Source organism: Archocentrus centrarchus, chromosome 4 (assembly GCF_007364275.1).
Source record: "Archocentrus centrarchus isolate MPI-CPG fArcCen1 chromosome 4, fArcCen1, whole genome shotgun sequence".
NCBI lineage: Eukaryota > Metazoa > Chordata > Actinopteri > Cichliformes > Cichlidae > Archocentrus > Archocentrus centrarchus.
The window spans coordinates 29,747,826-29,763,152 of NC_044349.1; the positions used below are offsets into that span (position 1 = coordinate 29,747,826).

A 15,327-nucleotide genomic window follows, 5' to 3' on the forward strand; every position below is an offset into this window, starting at 1 on the left:
AAGATACTGAATCCCAAGTTGGCCTCCAGTGTGTTCATCAGGATGTGAATGTGTGTGAAAGTTGATAGAAAGCACTCAGGTGTAGAAGAAAGTGCTTGTATGAACGGTTGAATGTTAGAAGTTTAGCGGTTCACAATGATAGACTGTATATAAAAAGGGACGTATCCCCACTGGTTTACAGTCATCACTTTTGGTCCTTTATCTGCTTCCATGAAGCTTCTTTTTGGAAACAGAAGCGGCCATATTTGACTTACTGAGTTGATCACCAGGTGCATCGCACAGACGCACATTCACGCCAAACCTGGCACCAAGTGAACACTAACGCAGTGCAGAGGTCCAGTTTAGTGACTCAGATAAGCAGAGCTTTAAACTAGCATGAAGCTGCCAGCTACAGCTGTATGTGTCAGCATCCATGTGTCAGGTAAAGTGGCCACTCTCCTAATAATGCCAACAGTAAGCTTTAATAAAATTCAGTTATTCAGGTGAGGTATGAATAATCCACGTGCAGTGCATATGAAACTCTACAAACATATTAGTTGCTTTTGGAGCCAGTTTACGGCAATTTGACATTTTATTTTTCAGCTCTACTTACTCCTTGGAGTTAAATTCTGCTATCTAATTTCTGTGTGTGTGTGTGTGTGTGTGTGTGTGTGTGTGTGTGTGTGTGTGTGTGTGTCGGGGGTAAGAGCTGTTTAGGATCACAACAAACAAAAACCTAAAGCTAAATTTGGTACAACTGCTGACAGCTGAAACAAGCAGTCTCATCTAGATTGGCTGGGAGCTCATGGTTTAATCTTGTATTTTATACGTCAATCATACACTTTTATGTGAAAGTGTAAAAGTAAAGAGGCAAAAAAAAACATTTTCCTCTGAACTGCAGTGGAGTAGAAGTCCCAGGCTGCTGACGTTTCCTCACTTCATAACATGCATGTTGATCTTGGTTTCACCAGCGATTATCTGGTAACAGGAAAGATGTGAAATCATGTACCTGGAAAAAGTTTTAAAAACAGAATATTCTCTCTACTACTGCAGGGTAATGTGCTGAGTGACACGTCTCTTATTCAAACTTTCATTCTCAGCCAGGCATAAGATTCAGTAATATCTGCAAAGTTGCACCAGCGTTGACGTTGTGTGCATTGAAATGTTTTTGGCATCGTTCCTCTTCCTTAAATAACTTTCCTCTCAGGCCACAGATCTGACCTGTCAGTCTGGTTCCTCGGGGCCTTCGCTGTGCTTCCTGGAATAATCGCATCATCTCTCTTTTTTTTCCCGCTGAAATCAGGCGCGCACATCAGTGCTGCAGACCTTACCCCCTGCTGTCTGCTCAGCCTCGTGTCACAGCACTGTAGTTGTTTTGGATGTCCTTCCCCTGTAAAAGCTGTTCAATGAATGTGGTGCAGGTCAAGCAGAAATAACGCCTCATAAGGCAGTGCGAGCCCCTCAGCCTCGTTAGACAATAGGTATTAACAGGCCCCCTGTCATTCATTTTTCAGAAATGCATGCCTCTTAATGTTTACTAAAACGTGTCCTCGTGAAGGCCTTTATTTGGTGACTTATAAAAAAAGTAAACCTTGCTTTGGATTTTGTCAGTTTATGGAAACTTGTTTGTAGATAACTGGTGTTAATCCACTGTTGCCACAATAAAACGCCTGTCTGGATTTTATGAATTCAGCCTTTCATGTGGAGAATGGCCAAAGGAAGAGGGCATTAAATTTTGGTGAGGATCCAGAGCACCTGGGATACTGTAAAATTAGCGAGATGGCAGAAAAACGCACTCTGGTGATAAAAGAAAGGCTGTCGTACTGAACTGCTGGAACAATTTTGGAGGGGGAAGAAAATCCAATGTAATCTAAAGTTTACTTTTCAAGTTAAAAAAACAAAATAATAAAGGGATGAATAGCCAGAAAAAAGTATAGCATAAATACTATCAGTAAAAACATGACAGGATGCTTTAAGACGAGTTTATAGGGATTAAATAAAGATGATGTCCTGTATATTGTGTTTACACTGTAGTGATGTTTGGTATTATCAAGTTAACTGATTTCCTCAGTGGATCATCCATCCATCCATCCATCCATCCATCCATCCATCCATTCTCTTCCGCTTATCCTGCTCAGGGTCGCGGGGGGGCTGGAGCCTATCCCAGCTGCTATAGGGCAAGAGGCAGGGTACACCTGTACAGGTCGCCAGCGTGTCGCAGGGCTAACACAAAGAGACAGACAGATGACGATTCACACTCACATTCACACCTATGAGCAATTTAGAATCACCAAATGACTGTGGGAGGAAACCGGAGTACCCGGAGAAAACCCACGCAGGCACAGGGAGAGCTTCTCTCCCCTTAAAGCATTTGTTGTTACTCGAATCAAACGAGAACATAATAAACTGATTCTACTGTCTTGCTTATCTTGTATATATTTTTTTTTCTAGCTCTACTTTGTTTGCCCATAATTTTGTACTGCACATTATCTTAATCAGGTGGTAAAATAGGCTCGTGCTTAAGTTTATTTTGGCCCTGGCTGGATCAGATTTCTGTCACTGCAGGCGGTATGAAAGCTGAGATGTGTCACATTGTTAGAATTAGGCCACTGTGTCAAACCTTTTTAGAGCATTGTTTAAGGTGTGTTTCAGCTGCTTTCAGTCTACAAATGCAAACTTACTCTTTTAAATTAAAAGTTGGCTTTTTCTTTTTTTTTTTTTTTTTTTTTTTAACTTTCCATCTTTTGCAGGTGACCGAGGTGTGTGGAGCGAAGCGTCTGGGTTACTTTGGTACATCTCAGTTTTACGTGGCTCTGAAGCTTCTCGCAGCCGCCCAGTCTGGCCTGCCCATCCGCCTGGAGAGCGTAACCGCCAGTAAGTCTGCTGCTCAGAGAGGAGGCGTCTTATGAGAGCAAAAAGGGGATCAGGAGATTATCTTAACGTGGCAGGATTTGGTCTAATCTGGATGAAAGGGGAGTCGCGTGGAAAGGGCTGAGTGGGTTTGCCCTTATTACAGAGAGCACACAATCACTCACACGCTGTCCTAAGAGAAAATCTGTTTTCCTCGTAAAACCGCATAGCTTCCTGGATTATTAGAAGGAATAGTTTGTGTGTAGCTCACCTCAGCAGAATAAAGCCTATAAAGAAGTTCGTCCTGATTAATTCCCTGATGCTAATTCTAGTTGAACCAAAGGTCACTGCACAAGAACTATGGAAAGAAGTAATTTCTCATTTCTATCATTTATTTATTTTCTCTCCAGATCTACCTCTGCCTAGATTTGTTGGTCTGAAGAATGAACCAGAGATGCGATACTCAACTGGCCCCCCCAGCGTGGACGCTCAGGGTGCTCAGTGTGGATCTGCACCCGGTTCTGTCTCCTGGACTCCAGCAGACAGGAACACCTTCAGGCATCTGGAGGCCAGCGTGGATAAGAAGGTAAGCCTGTGATTTTCAGTGCCACACAACATCATGCGTGCACTGCCATCTGCTACTTTTGGCCTGCATGCATGCATGCATCAGAGTTCGTATATCTTAGTACAGTTATGCAGTAAGGATGCACTGAGCAAAGGCATTCCAGTCAGCTGTAATCATCAGAGCACTTGATGAGAGATTAGAGAAGAATGACAAGCGTCTTCGGGCCACGTCAGCTCGTCCTGGATCAGAATTACTAGAACTGGATGACTGAAGACTTCTCTGGCCACATATTGCAATAGCTTACTCGTGGCAGCAGGGTCAAAATTTGGCATCAGTATCATGAATTTGTTGTATTGTGGAATGATTTCAGTTCTGGACTATACCAGAGCAAATTTAGGGCAGCCATTATGCTTCCTCTTAATCCCATTGTACAGAAACTGGCTGCAGTTCAGCCGGGAGTGCTTGCAGAATAGTCATCACTGAATAGAACCTAATGAAGCTAAATGAGGGAAAAATATATTTTTAACCTACTTTTTAGACACAAAAGCCCACATTTAATTAATATTTTTGCAAATATAGCAATGATAGCATGACCAAATTGAAATAAAATGCCCAGCGCATGCTGAGTAGTTGGTTAAGGATTTACAACATAACAGATGGCAGACGATAGCTAAAACTTTAGGAACGTATTCCAGCTGCGGGTTGTGGTGGTTGGTGGTGACTGCTCTCAGGCGGTGGCTGCTACTCATTTTGTGAGCAAAATAAAAACGCGGGATGCCATAAAGTGTCTTGTGGTACTGTAATGTCCCCAATTGTTTTACTACAATCGAAACGTGTTAACATAGAAATGTAACTATATCTGTTGCAGGTGCCCACGAGTCTAGCAAGTGGGAAGTCTTATACCTCTGCATTAAATCTATGCTGTAGTTATTTTGCAACTGCAAATCCTTTTAAAACCCTACGCCGTAACTTACAGTGTAGCCTGACTAGCGTCTCACTAGAAATGTAATTACACGACGCGTTTTGGTACCGTTGTTTCCTCCTGCCCTCTCTCAGCTGCTCCTTCTGCTGTCGGCATTTTTCAGATTGACTGGAAGAGAGAAACTCCGTCACAAACCAGTGTTTTGGCAGCAAAATTGCAGCGCACGCTGTGCACAATACAAATATTGGCAGCCACATCAGTCATTTAGTTAAGCAATGTCTTAGGTTCTGCAGTGAGTCAACACAGAAGTATAAACTAAGGTTTAGTTTCAGGGTCTTCGTTCTCTCTTGTAGTTTGCGCCTTCCCTTCACCCTCCAACCAGTTACAGCCCATCTTAGAGGCTGCCGCAGGTCTCTTCCTGTTCGGGCTACAAAATAAAGTGTCGTGAGATGACTTTTGCTGTCACTGTATAAAATAAAACTGAATTGGCAGTGTAGCTTTTAGGCTTTTTTTTTTTTTTTTTTTTACTAGCAGGCAGAATTATCAAGGACAAACCTTCACACACTGGAGAGGGGGATGAATTGTTTTTCCCTCTGGCGTATAAGGGATTTAAATGTGCTCCGTCTCTGTGGGGTTATGGTGCAAACCATGAGCCTTAATATTCCTGGTTTTGAATGTCACCTGTCTGCTTTCTACTTTCCTCTATCTAAAGAAAAAAAAAAAAATGCATAAAATACTGACAAGGCCAAAGTGTGCCAAGGACATTTCAGCACTTTTGCCTTAGTCGAGTCACTCAGAGTCACTGCATGCTGTTTTATGTGTGTGAGGTAAACGTTTATACCAGGTGATTAATCTTGAGACTGTTGTGGAGAGCTGCGCCAAAAGGTTCTAAAGACATAAAATTAATATTGAGCAGAACTGAGTTGGCATAATATGAATTTAATTAATTTAATAAGCTTATCGGTGCGGCTCTCCTCGTTTCTGATGCGGCCCCTTGAGAAGATTACAGGTGCTGGTCATAAAATTAGAATATCATGAAAAAGTTGATTTATTTCAGTCATTCCATTCAAAAAGTGAAACTTGTATATTATATTCATGCATTACACACAGACTGACATATTTCAAATGTTTGTTTCTTTTAATTTTCATGATTATAACTGACAACTAATGAAAACCCCAAATTCAGTATCTCAGAAAATTAGAGTATCACTTAAGACCAATACAAAAGTATGAACATGAAAAGTATGAGCATGTACAGCACTCATACTTAGTTGGGGCTCCTTTTGCCTGGATTACTGCAGCAATGCGGCGTGGCATGGAGTCAATCAGTCTGTGGCACTGCTCAGGTGTTATGAGAGCCCAGGTTGCTCTGATAGTGGCCTTCAGCTCTTCTGAATTGTTGGGTCTGGCGTATCACATCTTCATCTTCACAAAACCCCATAGATTTTCTATGAGGTTAAGGTCAGGCGAGTTTGCTGGCCAATTAAGAACAGGGATACCATGGTCCTTAAAGCAGGTACTGGTAGCTTTGGCACTGTGTGCAGGTGCCAAGTCCTGTTGGAAAATGAAATCTGCATCTCCATAAAGTTGGTCAGCAGCAGGAAGCATGAAGTGCTCTAAAACTTCCTGGTAGACGGCTGCGTTGACCTTGGACCTCAGAAAACACAGTGGACCAACACCAGCAGATGACATGTCAGCCCAAACCATCACTGACTGTGGAAACTTTACACTGGACCTCAGCCAACGTGGATTCTGTGCCTCTCCTCTCTTCCTCCAGACTCTGGGACCTTGATTTCCAAAGGAAATGCAAAATTGACTTTGATCAGAGAACATAACTTTGGAGCACTCAGCAGCAGTCCAGTCCTTTCTGTCTTTAGTCCAGGTGAGACACTTCTGACGCTGTCTCTTGTTCAAGAGTAGCTTGACAGAAGGACTGTGACAGCTGAAACCCAGGTCTGCATACGTCTGTGCTGGTGGTTCTTGAAGCATGGACTCCAGCTGCAGTCCACTCTTTGTGAATCTCCCCCACATTTTTGAATGGGTTTTGTTTCACAGTCCTCTCCAGGGTGCAGTTATTCCTATTGCTTGGACACTTTTTTCTACCACATCTTTTCCTTCCCTTCGCCTCTCTATTAATGTGCTTGGACACAGAGCTCTGTGAACAGCAGCCTCTTTAGCAATGACCTTTTGTGTCTTACTCTCCTTGTACAAGGTGTCAATGGTCGTCTTTTGGACAACTGTCTAGTCAGCAGTCTCCCCCATGATTGTGTAGCCTACAGAACTAGACTGAGAGACCATTTAAAGGCCTTTGCAGGTGTTTTGAGTTAATTAGCTGATTAGACTGTGGCACCAGGTGTCTTCAATATTGAACCTTTTCACAATATTCTAATTTTCTGAGATACTGAATTTGGGGTTTTCATTAGTTATAGTCAGTTATTAGTCAGTTATAATCATCAAAATTAAAAGAAACAAACATTTGAAATATATCAGTCTGTGTGTAATGAATGAATATAATATACAAGTTTCACTTTTTGAATAGAATTACTGAAATAAATCAGCTATTTCATGATATTCTAATTTTATGACCAGCACCTGTAATTACCCACCTCTGATTTACACTGTCCCTGTTTTTGAAGGAACCCTGGTCCCCACCGCATTCCCCATGCAGTTCACCACCTCGCTCTCCGTTGACGTATCGCAGCTACCCGTACACCAAGCAGAGAAATGGAGTTGACCCACAAATTGGTAAGAAGACTTCCAGTCCTGTAAGCAGAGTTTTAAAAACCCTTTTCACCTTTAGGTTTTATTTCGACCACCATCTTTGCTATTGCAGGATTCTCCAGATTCTCCAAGTGCTGAGTGGCATGACTTAGCATGTCTGGAGCTTGTTTGTACATTTTTTTGTTATAAATTAGAAATAAACTGGAATGAAAAATGAAAAAGACAAGGTTTTACTGCATCTCTGACACCTGTTCTTTCCCCTAAACTTTCAGTTTCTCTCCCCTCACTTTTCCTTTTGATCTGTAAATCTCTCAGTCTCTCAGATCACATTTTTCAGGAGTGTAATCAGCAGGAAATCGCAGCATGTCAGTCTCGGGTTTCTCTTTCACCAAAGCTGTGTTTTTCTCTTCTATCCTTCAGCCTACGAAAGCAAACATTCCTCACGGCCGATCGTTCAGCTGGAGCAGTACTCCTCACCCAGCAAATACGGGACCAAACCCACTGGGGAGCATCCAGCTATGACTCTGGTACTGATGTTTTTCTTTTTTATAGATTTACAAATGCATTTTATTAAGTCCATACTATGCCCTGTCTTAGAATTTCTCTATCTGCTCAGGCTTCCTCAGCAGAGAGGCTCGAGCAGCAGGGTGTATCGGACTATGCTGAGGATGACCCCTGGAGGATCACAGAGGAACAGCTGGAGTATTACACCAATCAATTCAAAAGCCTGCAGCCTGACCTGGGGGCTCTCATCTTGGGTAGGGATGCCCCACCGCCAGCTGCATTCATCGAAAAATGAAAAATCTTGCTATCAAATTGTTTTTCTGTTGTTTGAACTTTATTTCCAGGAGCTGTAGCCAAAAATTTCTTCACAAAATCCAAGCTCCCAATTCCAGAGCTCTCCCACATTTGGTAAGTGCTGCTGACTCACGGTGGTGTTGTCTGTGTCCTTGTTCTGTTCTGGGGTCATTTCGGTGTTTGGTTTTTTTTTTTGGCCCTCTGAGGCAGACAAAGGCCTCTTTTTAAAAGTGCAGACCGGTGTGACACTTCTCGGGAAAATGTTTAGCCTCAGGAATATTTTTAACTCTTTAGATTAGATGGATTTTTTTTTTAATTACAGTTAGTGGGTACCTAAGAATAGCAGCAAGATTAGAAACCAATGACCTCAGCTGACCAAACTTCGGACATCAAACTATATCCCACTTGCACAACTTGTAGTCTGGTTAATAACTCAACAAGTCGAGTAAAAGTATATTTAACTGAAAACCAGGCTGTGATGCACACTTTATATCCATCTTAAAAATATAGTTTGATGGTTTTGTAATTATGCTCATTTGCTTTCTTTTAATTTTACTCACTGCTAGATGGGAAGAATGAAGTTACAACCGGATAAACATGAGTATAAAATGCCTTGGAGCAGGCGCTGTTGGTGGTTAGCTTAAGTTGGACAAAATGATAAACTATAATGCTGGCACCAAAAATATTTACTCGGGGCTTCATAGTTTATGTAAAAATGGGAGGATGATAATATTAATAATAATGTTAAATATGTGCATATAGAATTTCTGCACCAGTGCACAATATTTATATTTAATATTCCAGGTTATGTACAAATTAATTAAGGGAGATGCAGCATACTTTGGTTGGGGCTGCTGGTAGAGGACAGAGGTGAACAGGCTGTTTCACCTTGATTCAAGTATATGCACAAAGATAAACTGCTAACTGGCTCTTGCAAAATAATTAGCAGCCTAGGCCTATAGCAGCATAACTAAGGGATGTTTCAGGGTCACCTGATCCAGCCCTAACTATAAGCGTGATCAAAAAGGAAAGTTTTAAGCCTAATCTTAAAAATAGAGAGGGTGTCTGTCCCCTGTATCCAAACTGGGAGCTGGTTCAACAGAAGAGGGGCCTGAAAGCTGAAGGCTCTGCCTACCATTCTACTCTTAAGTATCCGAGGAAGCACAAGTAAGCCAGCAGTCTGAGAGCAAAATGCTCTACTGGGGCGATACGGTACTATGAGGTCTTTAAGATAAGATGGGGCCTGATTATTTAAGGCCCCAGAAGCTGGCCAGGCTTTTCTAACCAGTTGCCGGTGGTAAGCGTAGCTCGGTGTCAGTGTCAAACTGTTCCCTTAATGACAGCAGAAGTTGCTTATGTCTTTGCAGTTTATGTTCTTATGCAGTATGTCAGGGTTCAGCTCTCACTTGTAATACGTTTTGAATAAGAGCAAATCTGTTCAGAATGCCTGCTAACCGCTAATGCAGTATCATGTTTAAAAGGCCAAATAAACATTGTGGCGACTCTTTATGTTCCTGGTGCATCATTTCAGATTAATGTCCCTGTAATTATGAGAGTTTCCTGGAAAGAATTTTGTAATATGTCACAAATTATGAAACTGGAGACTGCGTGTAATTTATATACTTTACTTGAACTGATTCTAATATATTACTACTTTAAATAGACTTTGCGGTCTGTGCGCTGCATGCCTGCTAGTAAATTAATCTCAACCTGTTTTTAAATAAAGATTTCATTTCAAAGAACGATGTATTTTTTTTTTTCCAAGAATTTTGCTCTTTGCACAAAACTTAAACACAAAGTGTTACCAAAACAGTTTCATACATCTTTATCATCTCCACTCATTCTGTGTGTGTCATCTACTATTTTTAAGGGAGCTGAGTGATGTGGATAGAGATGGGGCTCTCACGTTCTCTGAGTTTTGCACAGCATTTCACTTGATTGTGGCTCGCAAGAATGGTTACCCTCTCCCAGAGAGCCTGCCTCCCAGCCTGAGGCCAGGGTTCACACAGCATGAAGAGAACATACCCGACACTCCTGAGGTAAGAGGGACAGGAGCGACGACGTGGATTCTTCAGGTTGTGACTCGATTCAGAGTTAAGCTCTTTATACTGTGCTTTCTTGGCAGAGTGCAGGGCCTTTAATTGTCTTTGAGGATCCTGAACGGAGGCCCAGTCAGCTGGTAAAAACAAATCTTCACTCGAAATATTTAAAATGTTTTATTTGGAGTTTCATCCTGGTGCCTGTAGGGGGCACTAGCGAGCTGCCGATGAGACAGAACAACTCGGTTCAAGTACACTGCAAAGCAGTGAATAGGTTGAGCTTAGAGCATCTTTTGCTTCCTTAAATGCACAGTTTACATTGTTCCAGTCTGTGCAGGTCCTGACTTTCTCTTTGACATGTTTTTTTTTAGGATCCTGGCATCACGCAGAGGCTCCAGCCAAGCTTGACCTCAACAAAACAAGACTTGAAAGAAGAATCCGGTAAACAAGGTAAAGTAATATTTAAAAAGTAATTTTCTTTTTATTTATTTGAGTAACAAATGTAAAAATGTTATATATATATTAAAGTCAGATATAAAACAGGTTCGTCTCTTTGAACTGGGTGCCCTCCTGAAGACATAATAATATATTAACTGGGATAATGGTACTTGAAAAAGCCCATAGAGCTCTTCCAGTACTCGTCTAATCTTCTTTCCAAGCCATACATAAATAAATTCTCCATCCAGTAAGCACGGTGATTTCCTTACACTAACAAACAAAAAGTCATCGCATGCCTGTCGTCCCACTCGCCCTCTAAAGACAAACACAGGCAGAGGGAGAATGCTAACATGTGTTATTTCAAAAAAGGTTTCAGTTTATGCAACACTAAAGTGAAATGAATCTATTCAGTGAACCATAATTTCTTTAGAAATGAGTAAATGCTGAAGTGATCAGCCCTTTATGCAGAGATTTTTTTGTTGTTTTGGGTGGGTGGGTGGGGGTGCATATGAAGATATTATTGGTCCTCATATAGTTAAAGCAAAGAGTCTGTGGTTAAAATATTCTTATCACAGTTCTGAGGATTTTCCTTTGGTGGAAGGCCAAAACCTCCAAAAGTTTTTAAATGCAGGGAAAAACAAAAAATTGTTGTTGTGTCCTCATTTCTGATCTTTACTTGTTACAGTGTCTCCAGATGTGAAGAGGCTTCCGAAATCTCGAGAGAAAGAAACTCTACAACTCGGTCCTTTTCCTGAGAGGCCAGGTGAAACTAACCCTTCTGTTAACCCCGGGGGGGGGGTTCTCTGTTCCTGTGCAAAAGTACATCATGTGCTGCAAGTTTCAGAAGAGCACCCGGTTTTATATTTTTTTATATATATATATATATATATATATATATATATATATATATATATATATATACTGATGGTCATTATATGCCTACAGCTCCAGTTTGGAGCACACCTATAATTATTCATCTTTCTCACAGAACCACCTCAAGATCTGGACCCACAGATGAAGACAAAAACGAGACCGAGGTGACACTCAGCCCACTCTGAACCAGGAAAAAAATAGATAAACATGTGCTGCATTAATAACCATTATTACATTTTCTCACCCATGTGACCTCCAGGTCCTACTCCAGCGCTTCTATCGAGGAAGCTATGAAGAAGGCGGAAGAGCCACCCACCCCTCCGCCACGACCACAGAAGACCCACTCCAGGGCCTCCTCGCTGGACCTCAATAAGCTCCTCCAGCAGGGCGCTCCGGGTACGACCCGCATTACGACACTGTCACCCAGTTCCTCCCATCATATCAGTTTTATAACATGGAAGCTGGGAGGGTAAAGTGCGTTTTGCAGCCAAGGTTTTGTTTCCAGCAGTTCTCCTTTTACGGGGAACAAAAGCGGAAATGGAGATGAGCGGTTTTTATTGTTCAGTCTGAAAGGTGAGTGGCTCACAAGAGAGCGATTCAGTGTGTGGTTATGAAAATATGGCATATTTGAGTTTAAGGAGTGAAATCTGAATCCTGAGAGCCAAACGGAGGTATAACATTGTAATGTAAACTTCTCTCTTGGGATTCCAGGAGTAAAAAGTGGGTGGCTGCTGCCTCCTCCAGCCCTCCCTCCTAGACCAACAGCTTCACAGGTAAGACCTGTTTGATTAAGATTTTGATAACAGTGCCGCGTGCTAATGAGCAAAGCACTTCCTGTTCCTCTGAAATCCAAGTTTCTTAAACTAAAAATGAAAGAAATCTTTGGTTAATCAGCACCGTATGTACATCTTTCCTGTCAGGTTTCTCATTTTCTCAGTACTTCAGAGAAAACTGTCCAGAGCAAAGTGCAGCAGCCAAACTTTGCTGACTTTAGTCACTTCAGAGAAGAGGTAAGCATTAAACCTGAACTTCCACCTTTGTCTCGGTTGGAATTTGCAAATGTAACAAACAGCAACACAGATTGTGGTTCCAAAAAGAAATGTCAGCATGTTCCACGGCACAACTTTCCACGTCAGACGTCGCACTATAAAAGTGTCATTGAAGATGTGCCCGTCAAACACGTGAACCTCTGTTTAAAGACACAAATACATTTAAGGGTTATGACAGCCGTGTGCATCAGAGTCTGCTTTGGACCGCAAGTGAATGGACACACTGTGGATCCTTAACCATGCATACCGGTGTCCTGTTACACCTCCAAGTCCTTAAACAAATCCTTGTTTAAACATTTATGTGAGTTACTCCTTTCAGTAAACGCCGAGTTTTTAGCGATAGTTTCCTTTTTGTTACTGTAAAATCGCTGAAAGCCAATAACAATCTAAATTGCTGGTTTGGTTTATCTTTTTTTTGTTTTTTTGTTAACCTTGAAATGCTCCTACATCCTCTCAGGGAGCGCGCTTCCTTTTTCTCTGAGTCATTTTCATACTTCTGCATGTTCTGACAACTTTAACGTTTCCTCTTCCTCCAGTCGGGAACCAAATCTAGCAAACACGGGCGCGCACTGTACTAGGAAGTATCCTCACTTCAGAATTACGGCCTTAACCTTCAGAACATGTGCTGCTTATAAAACTGAACTGATTTTGTGGTTGCTTTCTAATGAATCGCTTTATAAACTTCACCCCTGCCGTATGGTGAATTGCACAAATGCTAATTACTGCTTTGCATTTGGGACTTTTATCAATGCATATGTTTATTTAAATCAGCTGCACATCCAGCAGGCATAATAAACACAATGTGCAAATGGAAAGTGCCCTGCACTACATTTCCTGGAACTGCAGGTGAAAAAAAAAAAATAGTCCCCATTCCCTTTATCAAAGGTTATTGTGTTTACACAGCTTCGTACAGTATTTGTTTTTCCTTGCGGGAGTGGAGGGATTTTGGCAGCTTTTTCTGTCTTTCTGGTGTCCAAACCTCTGGCTTTAATTTGGCGAATCAGACGTAGTTTTGGGGTCAAAAGGCAAAGCAGCTCGTGCTTCAGTGCTACCCCTCTCCTCTTCGTCGCGTGCTGTAAATCATACTCTTCGTTTTTCATCGGACCAGATGTGCTTGAAACGCCACAATTTTTGAAATGCGCTAAAAACGTAAAACTGAAGCTTCACTTTTAGATTTGCCGTCGTGTTTTTAGCCCAGCATCTGCCCACATTTTGGTGTGGATGTGTCTTTTTTTTTTTTTTTTTCTCATCTTTGTGTGTAAATCACTCACGTCTAACCTCTTACACTGTCTTTGTAATCACTCGTCTTTAAAGGTGCCCTTTCATTACTCTCACTCTGCCCTTGGATCCATTACTCCTCCTCCTCCTCCTTCCCATCACTTTAGAGCATGGCCATCTCTCCGTCTCTCCACATGGTGCTTTACTTAATTAAAACCAGCTGCACTAGATGATCCCAAAGGTAGCTGTAATATGTACATTTCTCACTTAGTAAGGCAAATAGAAATCCATACCAGCCCAGGCTCCTCAGAGAGGCAGTGAACTATAAGCGTCCTTAAAAATAACTTCCTTTACATAAAACACGTCAATCTCGAGTTAAGTGTGAATATTTTGACACCAGGTTTTGCGGTGAGCTCATGGGAGCACTTTAATTTACAGTTAAAGTGGATGGCTGTGTCTCACTGCTCACTGTATTCTGTAGTGAGTATTACTATACCCGATACTGTGAACTCAAAGTAGCCCTAAAATGCCTTGAAAAAAAGTAGTGTACAAATGATGGTCTCTATTCAAGCATCACGCATTGCACTAAAGAAAATGACAGGAATGTGAGCGGAGCATAAACACCACAAAGTTTTTATTAATTTAAATGTGTTCTGTATAAGATGTGTTTAATACTTTAAGTTTTTTTTGTTTTTATTTTGATGTTTTTATTGTACGACACGATCAGAAACTCTCGTTTTTCCAAATCACTGTGTTGTTCTCAACATAGAATTCCCTAAGTATTGAGAAGGGAAACACAAACAAATACATGCTTTTATTCTGCATTTTTTTTTAAGAAAAAAAAAAAGAATTAACTTGTTAATTAAATCAACTTTACCTCCCTCTGTTCACTTTGTTAAACTTCCACTTCTGCTCCCTCAGTCTTCGTATACCCTACAGTAACTTTCCCTAAACTTTTGCTTAATTTGTTTCACTTAACTTCACCTAACTTAATTTCACTGACGTTCAGCTTATTTTACAGTAATTGAAGGTGACCCCATAGCTGAATGGCTAGTCCCTGATTTCCTGGTGGGCTGAAATCTTACTGCTTCTCATTCCCCTCTTTTGCCCCTTTTTCCCCCTTTCCCCGTGTCTCTCCACTTTAACTATATTAAAGTGCAACATGAGGAAAAATATTGTCCTGTTAATTTACTTGTTTTTACTAAACTGCATTTATTTTTGCTTCACATTACTCTTTTTTAATCTCGTGTAACCTCACTTTACTTCACCTGCCTTTTATTCATTTCCATTTACTTAACTTTCCCTCACAGTTCTTCACATTTCAAACTCAAGTCCTTCAAAGTAGCTACAGCAGAGTCTGTCGAATGTTCAGACAGTAAGGGTGGGAAACAGCATTCTTCCCTTATTGTGTCCAGTTTGTGTATTGTTTGCCAGTCACCGCAGAGTTTCAACCAGTTTGAATAAGCTTCATGCGCCTTATTGTTCTTAAATATTCCAGTGAAATGAGGACAGCTTGAAAAACGCGCTTCCTATAAATTGACAGTGACGGCACTTCTTTAATACCAGCCTTCGCGTTGCTGGAGTGAAACAGCCGTGACCTGCAGCTGATGTGACCACACATTCTGCTCATGGGGCTCCTGTGATTCATTGCCACTGTAGCAACTACTACAGTGCCTGTCTTTAAATGTTTCCATGCTGTGGTTGTGTTTCACATCCAGTGGAGCAGTGAATCTCAGGCTCATTTATTTGAAAGTCAGTTGGTGTTTCTGAGCAAAATACATTTTTCGGTTTCTTGGGTACAATTTACATCAGGAGCCTGTTTAAACCATCATGAAAGCCCAGGGATTTCAGTTGCCACCACAATGAAGAGTGCAG

At 41.4% G+C, this 15,327-nt stretch overlaps 1 protein-coding gene across 2 annotated transcripts in view; it reads left to right on the forward strand.

Moving 5' to 3' along the window:
* The window catches only part of reps2 (RALBP1 associated Eps domain containing 2), a 31,496-nt gene that overhangs the window by 4,168 nt on the left and 12,001 nt on the right, over nt 1-15,327 (forward strand). For both annotated transcript variants that reach the window (XM_030726548.1, XM_030726549.1), the window contains exons 2-15: nt 2,730-2,853; nt 3,240-3,415; nt 6,953-7,061; nt 7,458-7,564; nt 7,654-7,795; nt 7,886-7,949; nt 9,706-9,874; nt 9,961-10,014; nt 10,246-10,324; nt 10,998-11,075; nt 11,301-11,349; nt 11,445-11,581; nt 11,897-11,958; nt 12,106-12,195. In XM_030726548.1, the coding sequence (XP_030582408.1) occupies nt 2,730-2,853; nt 3,240-3,415; nt 6,953-7,061; nt 7,458-7,564; nt 7,654-7,795; nt 7,886-7,949; nt 9,706-9,874; nt 9,961-10,014; nt 10,246-10,324; nt 10,998-11,075; nt 11,301-11,349; nt 11,445-11,581; nt 11,897-11,958; nt 12,106-12,195 (1,440 nt within the window). The remainder of the gene's footprint in view (nt 1-2,729; nt 2,854-3,239; nt 3,416-6,952; nt 7,062-7,457; nt 7,565-7,653; nt 7,796-7,885; nt 7,950-9,705; nt 9,875-9,960; nt 10,015-10,245; nt 10,325-10,997; nt 11,076-11,300; nt 11,350-11,444; nt 11,582-11,896; nt 11,959-12,105; nt 12,196-15,327) is intronic.